Below are 13,244 nucleotides of genomic sequence, written 5' to 3' on the forward strand. Positions count from 1 at the left end.
GGACATTTTCTGATTAATCTCAGAAATTTTCCAGAAAAAACATGGAAATTTCTTAGTTTGAAAAATTTTGAATTTAAAAGAGTTTACTGGAAAAAGCTCAAATATTCTAGGAAAAACACAGAAATTTTCAAAGTCTGAAAAGTCCAAAAAAATTGCTAGAAAAAACAGAAATTTTGAGATTAATCCTATAAATATTCTGGAAAAAAGAGTTTCAAAAGTAAAAAATTAAGTAGGAAAAAAATACTGTGAAACTTCTAAAATTAATCATTTAATTTCAAAAGTTTCTTATTAACAAATTGGAAATTTTTATATTAATCTGAGAATTTTCTATAAAAAACTGGAAATTTTGAAATGATTAAGAAATTTTCAATAGAAAAACACAGAAGTCAAAAATTTTCAAGAAAAATACTCCAACATTTTTTACATTAATCTTCAAACGTTTTTGACTTTTGCAACTCTGAAATTTTTGTATTTCTTCTAGACAAATTCTGAGATTATTCTCAAAATTTCAGTTTCTTTTCCATCTACAACGGCCTTAATATGCCATTATATAACTCTGAGAATAAAAGTCATAATTCTTTTTTCCCCAGTGGTCCTAATCCTTTTCCATAAGAATGTGTTTAATCTGATTAAATTTCTTAATCAATTCACAGCACTACTAAATTTGACTTCCAGGCTCCCTGAATGTGCCAAATGAGGAGGAGGATGTTCGCCTCTAACCATGTGCTTATCTCCATTGTTTTCACTCTCAGATGTGGAGGTGAGGAGATAAAACTATGTTTAATCACAACCAATCTGCTTTATGCCTTACACAGCTGGAGTTGCTTATTATAACCATGATTACAGCTAATTTATAACCTCCACCTCCGAGCCAGTAGTGGCTAATTGCAGAGGAATTGTCGTTGTTGTGTTGTACGTGTTCCAGCCTCATACTATGCCATCCAGTTTATTTGTTTTGTTGCCTCGGGGCAGCTTCCACGCAGGGCGCTTATTCTGAGAGGAATCTGCTGTCACGTAACGCGGAGCGGTGGAGACAACAGCACAGGAGCTTTCAGTAAGCCAAGATGTTCCCTTCTCACGGTAACAGCGAGGAGAGGTCCAGTCACCACACAGACGGGGGGGAAACAACACAGAGATGCTGTCCAGAGAGGTAAATACGACTTCTGCAGGAAGAGAAGCTTTTAATCTCATCAGAACGCTGCGAATAACCAGCTGACCTACATCCTAAATAAGCAAGTTATGTTAATAACATGTAAAAGTTAGGAAAATAAGTGTTGACGCAATGCAAAAACACAACGTCTTTTTGTTTTGTTGTGTCACATAATCAATAAAAATACAGTTTGGGACAAAATATGTAAAATTACAGGGCATTTCCCTGCTTTTGTGGATAAATTCATGTTAAAAGAAACCAAGGCTGCCGATGAACAAATCTGCACTGCAAAAACACAAAATCTTTTCTGGTCTAGTTTCTACTGCAAATATCTTAAAATGCTTGAAATAAGACAAAGCCAATAGTAAGATTTTTAAGTTTTAAGTCAATAAAATATAAAAAGTACTAGTTCCACTGGCAGATTGTTTCACCTATCATATCAGAAAAATGACTTGTTGTAAGCAGAGGTGGGTAGAGAGTACTACTAAAAGTTTTTTTTTTTTTTTTTTTTTAAAGCGTTACTCAAGTAAATATAATTAGATAAAGTTTGATGGTAAAGATTCATGTGAGGTTCATGAACTGCTAGACTGGATTTTATTGCTATAATAAGTACAAATGGGTGACATTAAATTCATGTTTGAATTTACCACTGAATCTAATATTTATTTAAGTTATTGGTTTTTCTGACAGTTAAGTGATTAAGCAAATAAAAAAGGCCCTTTCTTTACTATTTCACCTATAACCAGAGTTCTGCAGTAACTAATTACATTTGCTCATAAATCTGACTGAGAAAAAGAAAGTTCTGTGTTTGAATCTTCCTCATGTGCATGCATAGATTATTCACACGTACTCCATCTTCCTCCTACAGAGTCAGGTTTCCCCGTTTCCTGCTCTTCTTCCTCATCCTCAGGTTTCTGTTCCGTTATTATGCAATTATAAAGCAAATCAAAAGCCTCATATCACACCTGCTACTGAGATAAATAAAGTTGTGGGGCACACAACAGTTTGAATACGGTAGATATGTTATGTAAAAAGAGTTAATCTGTTATAAAAATGGGCTGAAAAACAAATTCCTGCAAGCTAAAATCTTGACTACAGTGAAAACATTTCCATGTGATCCAACAGTTACTAACAGCAGGAGGGCAAACATTATATAAATACCTCCTTTAGGATTTTTCAATTTGTTTACTCCTCTTCTCCTCAGGGCGGTTTCTCTGTCATGTCACTTTTTTATATCTTGGCACTGCATGCTCCAGAAATATATTTTCCATCCACATTTGCATCGATATAAACTACTTTTCCTGTTTTATTTTGGGTTACTCAGTAGGAAGCAAAAAGACATACAGTAGGGACAAAAAATGTCTAATATAGCCCATTAAAATGAGATGAAGTAATGAGTCATGAATGATGTTCACTCATTTTAAAGAGCAGAACACGTAGCAAGAACAAACATGATTAACTAACTCTTTAATTTTCATTTAATTGTATAATACCAGTATTTGTATCTTCATTGAAATGCTTCAACGATGAAACACAGCTGTTTGGTTTCGGTTCAGTAAAGCAGATTCTGCTAGTTTGTTTTACCGAAAGTGTTAAGATGTGTGTGCCCAGTTGATTTTGTTTTTTTCTTTTTTGGGGGGGGATTTTATTGTAATCCATAGGTGGGCCCAGAAGAAAATCTCTGGGAACCACTGGTTTAATGTCTGGTTGGGTTCCTCTAACCATGAAGGACAGGCCGGTAAAATTCAACATGGCATATATGTTGCTAAAATGATTCATTTATACTGCAAAGAAATGATCCTTTCCCACAAAAGAATAAAAAACCCTCTCTAGCGCTGTATGGCTCTATCTGGTCAGAAGCTTAAAACATTTCACATGCAAAAAAATGAAAGAATGTAAACTAAAGAAAGAGAAAGCTACAATGTCGTATTAGGGTCATATTAGATGTAGAAAAGATTAGGAGTAAATTTCTGCCAAAAACGCTCTGAAATTTTCTAGAAAAAACATGGAAATTTTCTGAACATTTGTTGACTTTTGAAACTCAGAAATGTTCTTGGTTTTTCTAGAAAATTTCTGAGACTAATCTCAAAATTTCTGAGTTTTCTCTCACTTTTGGAGCTCAGACATTTCCTTGTTTCTTCTAGAACAATTCTGAGTTTAATCTCAAAATATCTGAGTTTTTCCAACACATTTTCAACTTTTGGAGGTCAGAAATTTCCCTGTTTTTTTTCTAGAAAATTTCTGAGTTTCTTTTCTGTTTACATTGGCCCCAATACACTGCTGTAGGATCCATTAATTGGTCACAAGTAATCAAATTAAGCTTATCCAAGTTAATTTATTAAGTTGTCATGATAAACAAATGTCAACAAAATTAGTTCAATGAAATAAATTCAATTACTTGATCGATCTCAGAGTTGCATTCTCTTTTTTCAGTTTTACTGTTGACTTTTTACAGTTCTATCTTTGTTGCACTGAATCTTACATGACATTATCCTGTTCGTATTTTCCTGCTTTCGCTTCATGAAAGGTGAGGAACATCACAGACCGACTGACAGTTCATTATGAAACCCGGGAGTTATACTTAACACACGCCGCTGGAAGTGCAACCCTCCATGTTATAGATGTTTGACAGAAGAGCACAAAAAGCCCTTTTCACAAACTCCAACCATATTGAGTCTGATAAAGGAATATACTTTCTTATTTCAGCCGGTTTCTGAGCATTGAAGACAATTTGTCACAGGCACAAATTATGCTTTAAAAGAGGAGACGGTGTCTGCAGGAGCGAATGCAGTGTGAAGAGCGATAGTGAACCAAAATGGCACCATTGTGAGTGAGACAGCTAAATAAAGATCTGAAACCTCCTGGGAAGCTCTACAGTATAATGAGTGCAAATAGAGACTTTAGCTTATAGTTGACGGCTGAAGTGAAGGCACATTTTACAGTCAGCAGCTCCTGAAACACGGCAAATCTTGTAAAAACTACAAAAAAATGTCTGACTATGTTAACTTTCAGCATCAATAATTCGTCTGTGCTTGTTTTTTAATTGTGGAGTTCAATCTGTAATGTTTGCTTTGTGGTGCTCTAGTTTGGACTGTGTAAATATATATATTCATAATATAAGTTATGATGGGTTTAGGACTTCCATATCGTAGCAGACACATATTTTTATGCATTTTTACTTCCATTTGTGTGCCTGCACGCTATCTGGTGTCACAGAAGGAATATGTAATGTAGTCCCTGAAAAGAAATGGCTTTTTGCGTCGCCCATCAGCTGACATAAGCAGATCATATATACCTAATTGATTAACTAAGGCAGCCCACTTTAACCGGCTCTTTTTACATGCAAAGATGAGATACAGAACAACACAAACGTTTAGTAGGCAGCTTCTCTCTGAGCCAAACCTGCTTTATCCCTGAAATTCATTTTAAGCAACAGAAAAGTTATATAATTTTTTTCAAAAAAAATTATTCAAGTAAATGTAATTGAGTAAATGTAACTAGTTACTACCAAGTCCAACAAAGCTGAACTCATAGTTGTTGGCTCTGTTAACTAGTGATGTTAGCTCAAATTAATCGTTGTAAATCTCCCAACAAAAACATCTATAAAATGCTATTGTACTGACATTTTTACTGAATTAGATGGTGATTTATCAAATCACCTGAGTGAAACATTCAGAGTGACAGCTAATGGGTATTTCTAAGTTAACTGTGGGGGAATTTTTCTGCCATAATCCGAGAGCACACATTTTTAGTCTAACAGCAGGATTACATGTCTTTTGTTCTCAAAACGTTTAATACTTTTGCTTACATTTGTATTTTTGAAAGCCGGACTTCCTGTCTTTCTTGTCAAAACTTGTAATGTTTACTCAAACCTTTCTCCTTGCGCTCTTGCAGAACTCTCTGCTAGCTTACAAAACATTTCTGCTTGCTTTTGGAACTGCCTTTTTGGCACTGTCGCTTGGCAACCTCCCAGCCAATATAATGAAGGTGTTATACTGGGTGCATTTGTTTCCTTCTAGCGGGTGTGCCTGTGTGGCTACTATTGATTGTAGCAACCTGCGCCAGCCACTGGATGTAGGGAGTTGGTTGGTGAACAAACTCCTGCCTAAGATCAGTGGCTGTTAGCAATCAGTAGCACACTGCTGGCTGGTGTTTAGTGTAACATCCGAGCAGAAAGCTAAGGCCGTTGTTTCTCCCTACATCCAGTGGCTGGTGCAGGTTGCTACAATCGATAGTAACCACACAGGCACACCTGCAAGAAAGGAAACAAATGCACCCAGTACAACACTTTCATTCTATTGGCTGAGAGGTTGCCAGGCGACGGTGCATTTCTGTTCCAGAAGCAAGCAGAGAATGTTTCGTAAGCGAGCAGAGAGTCCGAGCAGAGACTACGTCTGAGCGCGAGGAGAAGTTTAGAGTACAAGCATTACAAGTTTTGAGAAGAAAGACATGAAGTTTTGCTTTCAGACTGAAAATGTGTGCTCTTGGATTATGGCAGAAAAAGCCCCCCGTAGTTAACGGGTCAGATACTTGAAAAGGCTAAACGAATACCTGTTCGTTAACTGATAATTATTGGACAGTCTGGTAAGGGGATAAGAAAGCAGCAGCAGATGTAACATGCTGACATAAAGCACAATGAGTGAACTCATGCCAACGCTGATACGGGACGTGACGCACACGCAGTGATAAAACAGCCAAAGTGATGATGAAGGCACGACACACTTCAGACATAAATAAATGAAACTCCAGGATGTACAGAAGAAAAATACTGCATCTCAATTTGATGCCACAGACAGATAAACCTGAACAAATTAACTATTTGGATGTTGTCCTTAGAAATGTGTCCTGTTTCTCAGCAACAAAAATAAACACTGGGTCAAAAATTAAAGCACTTAAATGATCCTCCTGTAAATCAGAACTGCCACTTATCAGAATCTGTAATCAAATAAGAGATTTCTGAAATGAAAATGTGATTTTTATGTCTACTCAGCCAAGCAGGACTTTATCTACAGCGCCAAGAAAGTGTTTTTTATTTTATTTTTTTATCCTTGTGGTGCTCAGGGCCGTTTCTGAGAGTAGTCAGACAGGAAACAGGCAAAGAGAGAAGGGGAGAAAACATGCTGGTCTCAAAACCAAGGATTTCAACTCAGCATGAGGATCAATGCCCTCTGCTCCACTTTCTACGCCTTTATAAACTTTATACACCTCAGAAAATGGTGCTAGTGGTTAATACAAGTTGTCAAACTGATTTTTAAAAAGTCTCCATTTGATTCTTAGTTAGGGATTGGCAGAACGTTTCTTAATCAGATGGTGTAACTTTGACTTCATTACATTTTTTACACAAAGTCATATTTAGATAATGAAATGTTAGTCTGAACTCCTTTTGAGCTCCTTTCAGAATGAGTTGTTTTAGGACCTTCTGTCCCTTTAAATTAAAATAAACAACCGCAGACCATTCCCCCGAAACTCAATCTTTACACTCACGTGTGAAAATGGGTGCAAACTAATACACAGTTATACAACTGTACAGCTTTGAAAAGCAGAAGTAGAGCCTCCTATACAACCAACAAGAATGAAGTAAGTGGTTTCTGGATGGTAAAGCAACAAGAAAACGCTTGTCTTTTCCAGCAGTCATTGTACAACACATAGCACGGAAAAATTGTTTAATTTCCTTTGGTTAAGTATTTTTGAATTGAATTAAAAACAAGCTGACTAACAGACCCTTGAAATTTTGGCTGAATAGTGGTTCCATTAACAATGGTTTTTATATTGTCTTAATTTTTATTTTATTTGCTACATACATGTCATACTTGTAGGCGACAGTATTTATGGGGATGTTGTTTTTTTGTTGGGTGGGATTTTTTTTCTTTCTTCTTTCTTGTTGAAAATGTGACTTTTTTGGGGGGGAGGGGAGCATATAATGTGAAAACAAACATAAAAACCTAAAAATCAGCTGACCAAACATACTGGAACTCTGCTTGGGTTGCCAGGTAACAGGCTGGCCTTCACTGGGGTTGCTAAGTAACGGGCAGCATCTGAATGTAGCCAATTTGCTACATTCAGAAGGTTTTTGAAACGGACACCAAAAAACATTAACTTATTGCCAAGAAACGGCTGGATGTTTGTATTTAAAATCAGTTAAGATCCAAAAAATGTGCAAAATTCACATTTTGCACAATCGTTCCCTTTTAAACTTTTAAAGTACCTTTATTGGCATTACTGCGTGGATATCAGGGCGTCTAAATGCCTTTACAGTGATGCTGTGATGTTGCTCAGCTCCTGATATCAAACGCATTAAATAACCTGTGGGGTTACACAACCCACAGAGCAGCTGATGATGCCGATCTCACATCTGAGGCAGAAAACTGGACTGGGTCTGCCTCATTTGCATACTTTATTAAGCTTGCAGCTCATGCCTACAAGTACGACTTTCTGGTTATTTCTGAACGTTTCCACAGCAACATGTTGTCTTGTGGTCGAGAGCAAGACGGCTTCCATGAAATCCTTGAGTGATAATAAACCTGCAGAGACTATTTTTCCTTTAAGTGATTGAAAAAGTAAACGTGGGAATATCATCCTAGAGACAGATGGGTCCAATAACAGACACTCACCTGGTCTTCAAAGGACAGGGCCTGTCCAACGTCTCGAGGGAAGCCGTCTATGACGATACCGTTGGCGTCTGGGATCTTCATAATCTTCTGCTTGATCTCAGTTATTGTGGTTTCCTGAAAGAAATAACAAAAGCAACATGATTCATATGCGCCTTCATCCAGTGCCTAAGCTGTTGATGTTTTATTTATTTATTTTTAATAAAAAGCAATAAAAGAGATTCTGCCATATCTGCAGGGCGGTCATTAGTTTCTGGACCAATACAAATAACAGAACTGGTAGGTGTTTTCCTTAGGGAGAATCATTTCAGCAACAGATTATAAAAAATAATTTACAGTGCTTAACAAAAAAATATTCAGATTCAGAGAATAGAATTTAAAATACTGTATTTTTCGGACTATAAGCCGCTACGTTTTTGCCACTCTTGAGCTATGCGGCTTGCAGCCCGGTGCGGCTTTTCTGTGGATTTTTCTTCAACTGCCAGGGGGCGCTTTAGCAGAAAGTGAATCATTGGAAGTCAAAATTGGAAATCAAAGACGGAAGCGCTAATTTTCATTTAGCACATGCTAGGAGCAGGCACGACGGAGAAATGTTTTCAAACTTATGCCCCCCATCATAGAAACCACACAAAACAGTTTTTATAATGCAGCTTTTACATTGAAGGCTATCGATCTGGTAGAACAGGAAGGAAATAGAGCCGCTGCACGTAAGCTCAGTGTGAACAAATCCATGGTTCGGCGTTGGAGACGGAGGGCTGCGTCCTTGATAGATTTATTTATTTATTTTACTTGTGAAAAACCAAGAGCGGTCGTTTCCAGTTTTTTTGTTTTTTTTTTAAACTTTGTAGGTGCAGCTTATTGTGAGGTGCACTGTATAGTCTGGAAAATATGGTACTGTTGTTTTATGGTGTGTTCACAATAAACGCGTTTTGAATGTTAGTCTGGTTAACTTTCATAGTCTGCGTGGAGGCGCGTCGAGGGTCCATTGCTGCTCATTTTGAGTGTCTAGCGGTCCAAATCACGCCGCGGTTTGAACAGTTTTCAACAGTTTTAAACTGTAGGACAATTTAAAACTGTTGATCTGATGTACTGGCAAATTAATCAGTGAAAACAATAATTTGCATTTGCATTGTTTTGAGTATTTGACTTGTCGAGCGCGTCCAATGCGCGTCAGACGCTCCACACAAACTTTGAATGTAAGCCAGACGCGCCTCACGCTCAAAACGCGTTTGGTGTGAACGCACCAAAAGTGCACAGTCGTCGAACTTGAAGCGTCAGAGGTGTTTCTGATGCGCGTAACGCCTCTGGTGTGAAAGCGCCGTTATAAATCAATGAACGGCTAAGCACCATAATACATTAAAGATCTGCTGTCGTCATAGCAACCTTTCAGACCTCTCAAGTCTTCTGGTTCTGGTTCTGTGTCCCCAGAACCAACATGGAAAAGCAGCGTTCAGCTCCTATGCACCACAAATCTGGAACAAACTTAAAGAAAACTGCAAAACAGCCGAAAAACTGAGATTCTTTAAATCTAGACTAAAATCCCACCTGTTTAGAGTCGCTTTTTTTCATTATAAATAAAACATTAATCAACATTTTGATGTGTGATGACGGCACTTGACGATTGTTGCTGAAATGTACTATACAAATAAACTTAATTGATGAAAACTAGTAAAGTTTGTTGCAGTAACGTGACAATAGCTGACTGAAGAGGAAGTTGTTCAACTTGTGCAATTTCCACTGATGTGTTCATCTTTATCTAATGGTTTCTTTAATGGTTGTAACTGCGGCAGAGCGACGACCTCCTCAAGCCACAGGATGTTAACTTCTTTTAGCATCACTTACTTCCCCATGGCTGGAGGAGGTCAACATGTTCGAACGCATCTCTCTGGGCAGAAAGTAATTTGCAGTATGGCAGAGATGCATGATGCAATGCTCTGGTCTAAAAATAACCCGACTAACTGAAGCGTTTAGTTTCTGAATGCAAGCTGCCATCCATGCAGGGATTCAAACTAATCTAAAGGTCAAAATGGTTTTATTAAGATAGACTGTAAATGGCTGGAAATGTGAGGAAAACCAACTCAGAATAATGCAACACTGGTTCTAAAACTGCCCTTTTCTCTGCTGAAGCTCTCTTAAGATGAAGATACTTCACAGACTAAGAGAATAAAAGCAATTGTGCTTTCTGTGTTTAATTTTAGAGCTGGCTGTCGACAGTCCAAGAGCTTCCTTTCAGAGGACAGGTGGGATTGCTGAGAAAAAGGCTCAGAGAGACAAACAGCTTTTGGCTGAGTGAAGTGCTGCTTCATCTGCGCTTTCAGCCTTATTGGATCATTTGCAACTTCAGCGCTATTACAGCTTTAATTACATTTAGAAAAATGTGTTTATGTGATGAACATAACTGAAGTTTTTTCAATCGAGCCTGAATAGTGCCATGTAGAAGTCGCCTCTATTCACATTTTGTCACCTTACGACCACAAACATTCATGATTCATGAATTTAGAAATAAAAATCTGAAAAGTTCATTTGAGTTCATCCCTCCTAAGTCAACACTGTTTAGAAAAACATTTTCATTCAAATCCAAGCCTTCTAGGACATTTTGATTAATCATCATTGTAAAATAACTCAATCTCAGTAAAGCTTGAGCATCTTGACGCATTTCAGCAAAAATATCTGTATATTCAACGGTAATTAACAGTAAAATTGTGACAGGAAAAATCTATAAACTGTAAGACAATTTAAAACAGTTGATTTGATGTACCGGTAAATTAATCAGTGAAAACAATCATTTGCATATTTTACATTTGTACATTAATTTTATAGGTTGTGTTCATGTCTATTTTGTGGATAAACGCATTTAAAACATTTTCTTTTATGGTAAAATATTGACTCCAGCACCATTTTTCACTGCAAAATTAACAAGAAAGACATTTAACTGTGAAGGGAAAAAAAAGTTTTACCTGGAATTTTATGGTGGATTCTGGCAACTACAGCTGATGGTATTTTACTGTAAAAAATTATGTTTTTGTTTGTTTGTTTGTTTTTAACGGTGCAGTATGATGCTGCCACCTCATATTCAGAGAAGAAGAGTTGTGTTCAGGGTGATGTTGATCATTAGTTGTACATCATGTAGGCGGAAAATTTTGTTTTATGTAGGGCTGGGTGTTAAATCAATTTAATTGATCCATTTAAGTTTTAGTTTTTGAATATTTCATTTTTGGAAAATCTGGATTTTTTTTTTTCACCACGCTCATCTTGCTTTACAAGCACTTTGTTTTGTTTATTAAACAACTTCTGTTTATTTGGACTTTGAGTTCAAGCCAAGTCTATGACAAAATTTAAGGGCTAGGCTGTGACTTTTGTAAACATTTTTACAAGAATAAAGTCACGATGTTATAAAAACACGAGAATTAAGTATTATTATTACCAGAACAAAGTTGTGATAATAGGAGAATAAAGTAGTAATTTTATGAGAACGCCAACAGAAAAATAGCAAAAGTAGTTATGCAAGTTTTTTCTCCATAAAACAATTTTTTTCTTGTTATTTTAAGACCTACTTTTGATAAAATTGTGTCTGTCTAGTAACATTATGACTATATCTTCATAATTACTCCATCAAAAGAGATGATTGAAACAAAGGCTACTTTTTAAAAATATTTTCTCTCATTTGCAATTTCTTAGAGCTACCATCTGCTTCTTTTCTGCTTTTTTGATGCAGTCAGTTTAGGTGATCAGCCAATTTTTGGTTGATTTGCAGTCGTTCTACGCGTTTCCATATTGAGATGAGGTATTGCACATCTCTCTCTGAGATGTTTAAAGCTTTCAACATTATTTTAGAAGCAAATCTTGTTTTTAGGAGCAAAATTTCCTCACAACTTCATCTCTGACCTGTCTGTTGCTCAGCCAAAAACCTCAAACATTTAAAAGACATCTGTGGTGTTTTCAGAACAGCTGGATTTTTACCGAGAATAAACTACACACAGATGGACTCCATTAACTAATTAGTTGCACTGGGTTTTATCTAGACTTATCAGAGTAAGTAGGATGGAAAATAGATGCACAACACACTTCACTGATTTCTGCAAAACAAAATTAGAAATCTATGTCTCAATTTTCTGTTTACTTCACTAATGAATGATTTTCTGCTGGTCTATCAGATAAAAAGCCAATAATGAAGAAATTTCTGGTGAAAATTTCGATTTTTTTTTCATATAAGGCACGTTCAATCTTAGCTAACTCCCTATGAAACAGCAAGAACAATGTAGGAATAACTAAAGTCACAACTTAGTAATTTAATTCATAAACAAACCAAAACTTACAGTATGAACCGATGCCAAGAAGCCACTTTTTGATTTATGATTGCTGGTTGGCCTACTTTGCTGTTTGCCTCATCTCGACTGAACCGCTGCAAGGGCAAACTAATGTCTTAGACATGTCAGGAGAAGGAAGATGAACGATGACTAAGGCGGTTAGTGCGGATAATTTATGAGAATCCTCAAGCTAAAACGGGCTCTTTATGACGAGGTCCAAGGCTTACGTCTGTGTCACGACCTCGCAGCGACGGCAACACATCACTAGGTCGTAAAAACCATCCTCTGGAGATGTTTTCAATGAAAAACGAGTGGAGTTACTCCACCTGTTTGGTATTATAACACATGGAGTAGAATATTTTACAATAAGAGCAAACATGATTGATCACTCAGGTGGTTTTGAGTATTACTTACATATACTCTCTAATATCTATAATCCATCAGTCTAGGGCTGAAAAATGATATAAGCATGTCACATCAGTTGAAATAAATAATTATTGATTAATTTTTTTGTTTTAAATGTCTGAGATATTGCCAAACTGGTGACGTGATCTATGCTGTTTTATCCACAGTTTTCACTCCACTGGTGAGGATTTAACAGTTATTATCTGACAGCTTAAAGCAGCATTATGTAACTTTTTTTAATAAAAAAAATTACATATATTTTCCATATTTGTTTAAACTGTCACTTTGTCGTGAAAGTACAGTATGACATGGATACTTTTTGAAAAAACTGAGCTCCTCTGCTTTATCCCAGTGCTAACTAGAAACAACCAATCAGAGCCAGGGGTTGGCCTTAGCGCTGCCAATCATCTTCCTGTGTTTCTCTTTGCTATGGTAGAGCTTCTTCCTGATAGCATATCCTCAAGCTAGCATAGCCACTGAAAAATGGTTTTCCTGTAACTGTAAGTTGTTTCTCCACCATTAGCACATTTAGCAGCAAGTACATGATATCGATTGACTAAGACCAACCTCCTGGCTCTGATTGGCTGTTTTTGACCGGGAGCTGTGCATTACTTCAGACTGCATTAGCAGCTCAGGGAGGATATTGTGATATTGTCACAACATGGTTAGTTTTAACAAATGTGGAAAAAACATTTTTGTAAAAGCTCCATACTGCAGCATTAAGGATGAAGAGAAATCTAAAGAGAGACTCTGAACTGAAAACTAGACTTTAAT

General features: G+C 36.7%; 1 protein-coding gene across 1 annotated transcript in view; it reads right to left on the reverse strand.

The window, feature by feature from the left end:
- Window positions 1-13,244, reverse strand: part of ak5 (adenylate kinase 5) — a 103,083-nt gene that overhangs the window by 77,130 nt on the left and 12,709 nt on the right. Inside the window, exon 5 of the mRNA XM_032564968.1 lies at window positions 7,762-7,875. Coding sequence (XP_032420859.1) covers window positions 7,762-7,875 — 114 coding nt within the window. The remainder of the gene's footprint in view (window positions 1-7,761; window positions 7,876-13,244) is intronic.

This window comes from Xiphophorus hellerii, chromosome 6, assembly GCF_003331165.1.
Source record: "Xiphophorus hellerii strain 12219 chromosome 6, Xiphophorus_hellerii-4.1, whole genome shotgun sequence".
Lineage (NCBI taxonomy): Eukaryota > Metazoa > Chordata > Actinopteri > Cyprinodontiformes > Poeciliidae > Xiphophorus > Xiphophorus hellerii.